Below are 9,706 nucleotides of genomic sequence, written 5' to 3' on the forward strand. Positions count from 1 at the left end.
AATATTATCTTACTTTGCAGAATAAGTTTCAGTAGACGTATGTATTGCAGTGACACTGGACTGAGCACTTAGTACAGGTAAACCCTAAATAGCAAGAAAACAACTTTATCACATCGGTTTAAATAAAAACACAGCCCATCGTTACCCTATCCAGTTAACAAAATTTACTTTGTGGAACATGTTCTCACGACAGTAATAAAATGTGTAGTCACCTAATTACATTTAGCATCATAAAAATTGTTGTAGCTAGCTAAAAACTGCATTTGGCTATTTTCAATTTTTAGCTGGAGGTAGCTCAAGTATAGCTAGATAGCCACAACCCCAACATAAAAAAACATAATGATAGCTATACCAAACTGAATAAAAACTTTCAAACAATGGGAATAAGTATGGCTAGGTATAGTTAGCTAGCCAGCTTAAAATGCTGGCTCGAAATCTTTGTTTCTAGCCAAAGTCTAAAAATTGGTTTGTTTAAGTTTTATATGGCTATCATGAGAATCTGTTGACCCTTACATTCTTTTGCAAGGATTTAAGAAATATGAAGGGGTGATAAGAGCTTTAAAGAAACTGGGGAAAGATTAAGAAAAGATTATATATGTAAAAGCAATGCAAACCAATCCGTCCTCGTGGCCTTGTGGCCTTTGTAGTTGCGTATGTATATTCTGTTGATCTCGCAGACGCCCCACCTAAAATTAAACGCCAGGTTGCGTGAACACGTGAAACGAATAAGTTTTCTGACCAATAAGTTTGGTCTGTCCAGACACATTTTTTTTCATCTTCTTTAACCTATTAAGGCACCTAAAGCTGGCCTCGAAGATGGAGATTCAAATTATGTACAACTTCTATTTAGCTCTAGGAGGTTACTACTATTATAAAAGATATTGACAGGCAGAGATTCGTTAAGTGTTGCATTTGTTACATGAAAAAGGCGACCATTTTGATTTTTTCGCAATAAAAAAGTGTAATACCCAAGGAAATATCAGAGAATACCTTTCTCTGGAAATCTCGAGATTACCGAAATTCTTTTTGGATCACGATGGGAGAATTACAGCAACGTTACGATTGACAAATTATCGGAGATCTCCTTTTGTTCAAAGTGGCTTGGAAATACCCTACACAATCAAGGTTATGATTGAGCACTAGATTGATAAATAGGTACAAAGATTTAGCGGATTTTTTTTTCAACACCAGAATAGTGACAATGTAGGAACATTCGTACAATCAAATAGTAATATTTCAAGCTCATCATCTTCCGGTAGTGGAAAAGATCATTTTAAAGGTCCGAAAACGCCCAAAGAAGAAAGCGATGCCACAAGGAAGAAACGAAAGAGACGTACAAAAGACATTCGTAAAACATGTGAGAGAAATTTTTTCAGAAAAAAAAAGGAACTGCAAGATTGACCAACCCTACAAAAGCTAGTACTGAAACTATCATTGTAGTAAATGATTAAAGATCCTGACTTTTTCTTTTTAAAGGTATCTTATTCAAAACTAGCCATCATTTTTTTGAACAAATTATGCAAATTTCGGATATTTTGCAATATTACCTGAAAATTTTGCCTTTTTATATTGGTCTTTAATATATGTTCATTTCAAAATTTATTTCGATGCAAATAACTAAGGGGTTCTCCTCTGTAAATCTTCATTCAGTAAAACATCGACAAAAATAACTCTTTTTTTTTTGGAAATCGACAAAATTAGATCGTAAATTGGAATTGAGAAAGAAAGGATTGCAATTTTTTTATTTCTAGGAATTGCGGAAGAAAATGTTGAGAATTGGTTAAATTCTGTTCATTCGCAATAATCTCTTCCCTCATGGTAGCCGAATTTTGGCAGAGATGCGCTGTTATTAACAAAATAAAAGAAGCCATAAGTTATGAAACTAAAAAAAATATTTAATTGAATATATATACAGAATTTCATTGAAAAAGCTAAGTATACCAAAATAAACAAGTTGTTAAATTACTGCATTTACAATGTAACAAAGCCAATTCAATTTCACGAAACTTTTGTAAATATGGAAGCTATATTGTTATCAAAGAGCTTTTCCGACAGTTCACCTTCATAAAAGCGTTTAAAAACACTACATTTCACTATATTCTACAAGCAGTAATTGAAGCGCATTTATGACGAAGACTTGCCCAACCAATTGTAACGTTATTCCAAGAAAATTAGGTCGCTGCAACAGCTTCTCTTTTCACTGCTTTTTTAACTAAATTTAAAAAAAAAACAACAACAGAATTATAGCATATAAAAAAATTGACTAACTTTATCATATTTCTTGCAATCTCAGCGAAAGACAATACAGTTCAGTGACTGCACATGAATAAGTGGCAGACAAACGTAGACGGGCTTCTTGTAGGTTGCGTTTTAATACATAGTTTAGCTACTTAGAGAAAAATCCCCCCACTATTCATTGCGTACTTGGGTAAGATTATTACGCAAACTGTTTTAATTTCATTTACACCATTATTTATCACTTAATTGACCCAAACAAATTATTTAATAATTGTTTAAAATTTTCGTAACTTTTGGAGCGATAGTTTAAATTTGGCATTGTTATATAAACGCTTAGGTTACACGTAGCTACCGTTTGCAAATTACCTGGTTCTTGCACTGGTACGTCTGGAAGTTGGTCGTCAACGTTCGTTAATTCATGCTCCGGAACGGATGGTAACTCCACATCCTTAAAACAACATAGATATAAGGCTTTAACAAAACTGTTGAAGATGTAAAATTTGATTTGAAAAACAATTTATTTATCTTCATTTCTTTGTCATACAAAGAATGATGGCTTTATTTTGAAATTGCAGGTATACGGTCAACAAAACAGTCAAGTTGTATTGTTGTTAAACCCATCAAAAAGAAGTTTTTCATTGGCAAAAATGCTTGCGTGTTTTTTTATCATACAAACCTTCGTCAACTCTTCCAGTTCAGCTAGAATATCTTCTTCATCTTCGTCTGTTAAACCGCCACCTATCAACGCATCGATTTCCTAAAAACAAACAAAAAAACGACAATAACAACAATAAAGCAAACAAACAAACAAACATAAAAATAAAAAATAAACATATATCGAAACACATTCCGCTTGTCACTAGAATATACAATTTTGTTTCAATAAAAATTATGCGTCTCTTGCTTACGTTTTGGTACTCAACAGCTTCTTTTGTGTCGTCCATTATTTTCTCAACATCTTCCAATGTCATCACCTACACAGTAAATCATTTTTTGGGTAGAAAAACTATTTTGACATTTATGTGGGGCGGGTGCTTTGTCGTCACGTATGGAACTGCGAGACGCAGAGTGAATGAGGAGTTACAATGGAGGGATATGGAGGGGGGGGGGGGAATATTTGAATGTAAAAAAAGTATGATTGGCGTCAAAGAAATGAAAGAAAACCTTCTAGTGTTTACCTCGTGCAGTTTCTTCAGTGCTTCGTTACCTTGTTTTAGGCCTTCGACAACTTTCATTTCGACTTGTGCGAATTCGACCTCGTGAATCTAGTTAAAAAAGTGTTTAGAACAGAACTAAGTAAAGCATTAAAAAATAAACAGAGATTCAACAGATTCTGTAACATATGCGAAAGTACCAATTTATCAATAGCTTCCAATGAATCATCTGTTTTCTTCAGAAGATTCTCTTGATAGTGTTTCTTCTTAAGCAGAAGCTTTGCTTTTCTACAAAAAACAACAACTGTTACGTAACATAAACATTCCAAGGGACAAAATATAACAAATATAGGATAGAATAGTAATAATTATTTTAACTTTATAGAAGGAGTCTATTATAATGCACGTTTTAATGACTTCTTGACTGAGGGGTTACACAAGGCTTTAAAGAGATAAATATAAACGTATAACTAAACCAATCTCTGAACTTATTTATGACCAAAGAGCTCTTATTTTCCTTTATCAGTGCAGTAGTACGTAGTAAAACAACAGTAGCAGAACACAGTACCCGGCCTATATACATTATACAAACTTCAATGGTGAAGTTGATATGTATTGGCGAAAGTGAAAACACAGACCAAGCTGTTTTTAAATCAACGACCATTAAATTAGCTCCCTGATAACAAATTTGCAAATGCCGTTTCTCTTAAGCTATGTTGATGGTTCGAACCCACAAAGACAAGCTTTTATTTCTGCCAATAACTGCCATCAACCAAGCCTTGTAGGTAGATTACCTTCTTCAGGTCATATAAATCCTTAAACATCTCCTGGGTATAGTATTATGCATTATATAATTAATTTAAAACAAAATAACAGTGCAACAACTTTAGTAGTTGAGAGAATATTATTTTGTCCATTACTGTTTTCTGAATTGAATTTCTGAATCGTAACTAAATAAACATGATACTTCATAAATGGACAAGTGTAATTACATTATTTCAAAAGTACGTACTCTTTCTTGCCATCCTTTAGCAAACTTTTAGCAACCTGTCGTTCCTTTTCAAGGTTAAGATTTATCTGAAATAAAAAGTTTTTGAACTCTATAATTATTTATACTACTGAAGACTTCCAATAGCTGGAATGTAGCATTTTGCAACCTAATAAAGGTCCTACACTTAAATCACGTCGTTGCATGCACCCAGAAAGGTAGCCATTAGTCTAGTCCTCTAATTCCTAATGGACTACAACGTCCCAAGTCGTTTTCCCTTAGCGCCAGGCTATTAGACCATCCCTAACTATGTGCACAGGCCTCTTAAGGCTTTATTATGGCTTTTTAGAGCCTAATGCAGGGAATACACGTAAATCACTTGGTACCAGGTGGCCAAACATGTGGCCATCATTTTATATTTATATATTGTTTTGTTGTTTATTCTGACATGCTCGATTTTAAAAACTATGAATAATTCATAAACAGGTGAAGACAAAGCTGACACTATAACATTTGTGGAGAGTCGATACATTTTAAGTTTCTTTTAAATTGAATTTACTGCTCTATGAAAAAAATTACCTTTTTTTGGTATTGTTTCAACTTATCTCTTTGTTGCTTTAGTGACTAAAAAACAAAAAAAAATGAAAGTACATGTGTGCTGGGAAAGCAGTCTGACATAACTTTGTTACCATTGAGTGAAACAACATGCTTCTTTTTTTATTAAATGTGGTACAAAAACTTGGTTACCAGTACAGCTTTATCTTGTTCTGTTATCCTGTTTGGTTGTTGCTTTGGATGATCAGCCTTTTTTTTAGAAAACAAACCTCCCATATTCTATACTTAGTTACTTAGTGTGGCATGACACTCTAAGTTATCTAAATAAAAATAAAAACAAATATAGGCGACTTTGTATTTCTACTTTAGGTAAGTAATTTGTGCAAAGTTGAAAGTTGTTTACTCTAAGATAAGAAATTTCTGCAGGAAGAAAATTTGGTAGAAAGTATATACATTAAATTTAGTGAAGAAAAATAAAGAGAAGGAGCAAAAAAAGGTTACTTTTGTTAGGGCTTTTAAGGGTAATTTTGAACAGAATTTATATTTCATGAGAATTAACTTTCACAAATAGCTTATTAGTGGAAATTGACAGGGAAATTGTAAAAATGCTGTTATTAAATGGAGTTATTGACACAGGCATTTCTGCTTTTGCTTTCCCTGAACTTTTTTTGAAAGAAGTAAATATTTCAGGCTAACATTTTTTAAGTTATTTCCAGCCCGTTTCTTACACGAGTGTATTTATAAGGACTTTAAATGAATTCAAACAAGCCAGAAAGAGGAATCTACACTCAATAATAGTTTAAATCTCAAACAATGTTTCAATGACAAGAAACTGACAGGAAAAGACCTCACTTCACGAAATCCTACCATCTTTTTTCCTGCTACGCAAATGCCAGAGCCAGAGAGCTTACCACTGAAGAGTAAACAAATAACATATATAATTCTTGCGGTCAGGTTCGCGAACATAATACTAGTCGAACCAATCACAGGCCAGATTTATAAAATGATAGACAAATGCTGTAATCACAATGTTTTTGTGGTGTCATAAATACAATTCTTGGATCCAGGTTAACCTAAAAATTAGGGGCATATTTGGATTCATCAGCAAAAATTTATATAACATATATAGGAAATTTAGAATACCAAAAAATTATTAGAACAGGATTTATTGTAATTTAAAGTTTTTAAATTCTATAAGAGTTTGACAATAATATCTAAGCTAAGAGTATAAACTTGAAAATTTGCATGTTTCCATAAATTTTGGTGATGAATTTAAATATGTTGGTCATTTTTGTTGAAAATGATCAGAAAATTTCAAGCATGTTAACCCGGATCCAAGAATACTGGAATTAGTCAAATTTTTAATATGTTTTAGATATATATATCTCTTAATCTTTGCCATTTTGCGAAATCTTAACACCGTTTTGCTTGTAAATTCTGTTTAAGATTTCTACTGTGAAGGTTTGACTGTGAAAAGTCCACTAATACCCCCACGGGAGAGCAATGGAGAAGAACATTCTGGCCACAAGAATTGAGAGGTGGTGGATGGATGTATCAATTTCTTAGTGTAAATTAACACTAAAATATGAAAAATCGATATGCAAGTGACCCCCTTAACAACAGATAAAATCTGCTATGCCTCTCACTATATCTCAATTGCAATTATGGGTATTATTGATGCAATATCTTTAGCCTGTCGTACAAAGTGAGTTTTTTCTTGAAATTCTGATCACTTGGCTTTCGTGTCAGTCTTGTAATCACCTGCATGTTTTGCCTGCCATACAAATTGTTTCCTCATTTTATTCTAGTTTTCGTCCTTACCAGACCAATGTGGAGAAGGTGGATAAAAAAGCAACACGTGATAGAAACCTCAAAGGAGAAAAAAAAATTATTATTTATTACAATTTATTAATATTTAAGTAATACTGATAATTTTTATGTGTTCGATAATGATTAACGTCGTTTGTATTTCACCGATTTTAATTTTAATAAATTTATATTTACATTCTGTTTTTTTTACTTCCTTTCCTGTGAAATTCACTTAATGACGTTGTTTAAACGTTCTTAAATCACCATATAAGGTAACTTAAACGTTACAAACGGAACGTTGTTTGAACGCCCTGAAAAATGTGGTTATTGAATTTGCAAACGGTACGTTATTTGACCGTTAATTGAACGATCAAAATGACGTCTTTTGAACGTTAAAAAAAACGTTCTTGTCCCCACTGGGTGTATATTACTTTCTATATATATGTATATATATTACTTTCTAGCTAGCTAGCTAACACCGAAGGAATTTGTACCTCAGTTTACCGTCGTCTGTTCCTCAGGTGTACCATGCAGGAAATTTTTCATTATTCATTAATTTGCTCCTCCGCCTAGCTAGCTTGAAAGACAACCTCTGGAGACTGGGACACATATCCAAATGGGGCAAGGCTTGATCATACGACTTTGTATGGCACGCATTACCCTTCAAAATATTAATTAACACATTACATTATTACATTTGAAAACATTAAAAAAAGAACACTTTCAATTGATTGTGACATCAATCGAAATTACGCAATAGCTTTTTTGAAATAGGATACATTGCGTATATTTTATTTCTTTCTTTGTGAACTGTGATGAATATGTTCATCATTTATGTATATTGAATATTTAATTATTTTTTTCATTTATTTATTTTATTAATGTTTTACTATAACTGGTTCAATAATTTTTTCATGCGCAGGGTTAAAGAATGTGGCTGGCGTCTTAAAATCAGAGGGTCAGCAAATAAAAGCATGGCGACATGCACAGTGATTCGAGTTGTTGTTGGAAATCCTAGTGATGATGGTGGTGTGGGTGGTGGGTGATGTGCGAAGCATATCAGAGGGGTTTATTAACATTCCTTTGAGTCAGATACAGATACAGATAATCTTTTCTGGGAATGAAAGTTTACAAAAAATAAGCTGAATAAATACAAGGAAGTATTAATAAACTATCACAACCAGCAGGGGACCTCTCAAAACAGCCCGAGGCCAGTTAAAAGATGCGAGTAGGACCCTGTAAAATCTCTGAACTAGCTCTGGGTTGCATGCAAAGAAAAAAATTGTACAAACTTCAATACCGTCCTAAAAAAAAAGAAGAAGAAGAAGAAGAGTGTGAAGAAGAAAAAGAAGACAAATAGCTGAGGTTGATATACCCGTACTAGTTTAAATGTATTGTTCAAGAAAATAGTTCTTAAGATTAATTTTAAATACATTAAAAGATTGTGAGTTTCGAATTTGAACAGGAAGACTGTTCCAGAGAACTGGACCAGTAACCCTAAACATATTGCCACCATAGTTTACAAGGTTAGACCATGATGAAGTGTAAGTAGGTCTGAAACAGTACCTAAATCAAAAATATTTTTCCTATTAATCAATCTATTACTGCGTGTGTTGTAGTTGTGAATAAAATGAGTTAATGTAAACCATTCTAGAAAGTTAATAGGTGTTTCTTGTGATATAGTACGGTAGATAAAATTAGCAAAATGCAGTTTGAATACATCTTTAACTTTCAAAATGCGCAGTTCTTTAAAGAGCGGATTAGTTGGAGGTTATGGCCCAGGTGTGATGGGATAGTTTGTCTAAGGACAGAATCACAAGCTGACCCCCAGACTTGAATGCCATAAACAATTCGAGAATAAATTAGACTATTATAAACATTTTTAAGCACATTTATGTTCACAAATGGTCTTAGACATTAGACCTATGCTTCGACTAATTTTTTTAGACAGTACTGAGATATGTTGTTTCCAGTTTAAATGTTCATCAACATAAACGCCAAGGTATTTAATACAATCACTTTGAGTGAATGCACAATTATTAAGTTTTAGAGTAACATTGTGATTGAGTTTTTTGTTGCCGTGAAAGATAAGATAAAGATGTGAAAGACATCATTACTTTATATTTTCATTCTCTGGAGGGAAAGTAAAAACAATAATTTTTTTTTTTTAAATAATGAAATTTTTTATGCGGTGGTAAATATACATGCGGGCGGCCGACGGTAAACTGAGGTACGACTTCCTTTGGATGGCCTAACAACAACAAAAAAGTTAATTCGGTCCCCTGTTTTTTTGTTGTTTTTTAGTATGGATAAAGCAAGAGATCAAAACATTTGTAAGTCCACAGGTTACATTTAATTTATATAAGATTCAAAGTTTACCAAGAAGAACTTTTGTTACTATTGGATTTTCTTTCAGTGCACTGCTCCTAGCTACCATTTTTGGATTACATAATGGCGTGTTCTGACCCGTATTCTACACACGACCTGTTTTGATGGGAGTTGACCGTATTGTCTATTCTCGATTTCAAAACCTCGGTCAATTTTGGGGCAACGGATAACACGAGTCTGGATCATGGCGAACGCATTATGTGAGAAGCCTTAACCATAAAAAAATTAAATAAATAAGCAAAAAATAGTAAATTAATAAAAAAATAAAATAAAAATGGAATTGGAAGAGTGTATCATTAATATGTTCTTCCGATCGAAAATATTTTTCGGATGATACTACTCTCATAACCCGAAATATATTTTCAGAATGAGCTAATCATTGTTGTTGTTTCTTATAACACCACATTGAAAGTGAGACTTTTTTACATGTTGGCGAATTTAATTCGAATATATTTTATTTTAAAGCATTTAGAAGAATTTTAGAAAGTATTTATTATTATCAGAATATTTAAACAGGATGCAAAGCGTCAGCTACGTAAAATTTTATATAAAATTTACTACTGTTATCAATGCT

General features: G+C 32.8%; 1 protein-coding gene across 1 annotated transcript; it reads right to left on the reverse strand.

The window, feature by feature from the left end:
- Positions 1-1,874: 1,874 nt before the first annotated feature.
- LOC130648949 (charged multivesicular body protein 6-A-like) lies at positions 1,875-9,225 on the reverse strand. The gene is made up of 10 exons (XM_057455096.1): positions 9,124-9,225; positions 5,128-5,255; positions 4,960-5,004; positions 4,405-4,469; positions 3,593-3,680; positions 3,417-3,503; positions 3,147-3,212; positions 2,915-2,995; positions 2,605-2,686; positions 1,875-2,212 (listed from the first exon to the last, which is right to left on the reverse strand). The coding sequence occupies exons 2-10, from the start codon at positions 5,209-5,211 to the stop codon at positions 2,172-2,174; spliced, it is 639 nt and encodes a 212-aa protein (XP_057311079.1). The 5' UTR covers positions 5,212-5,255; positions 9,124-9,225; the 3' UTR covers positions 1,875-2,171.
- Between the last annotated feature and the right edge of the window lie 481 nt (positions 9,226-9,706).

The sequence above is a fragment of the Hydractinia symbiolongicarpus genome, chromosome 7 (assembly GCF_029227915.1).
Source record: "Hydractinia symbiolongicarpus strain clone_291-10 chromosome 7, HSymV2.1, whole genome shotgun sequence".
Lineage (NCBI taxonomy): Eukaryota > Metazoa > Cnidaria > Hydrozoa > Anthoathecata > Hydractiniidae > Hydractinia > Hydractinia symbiolongicarpus.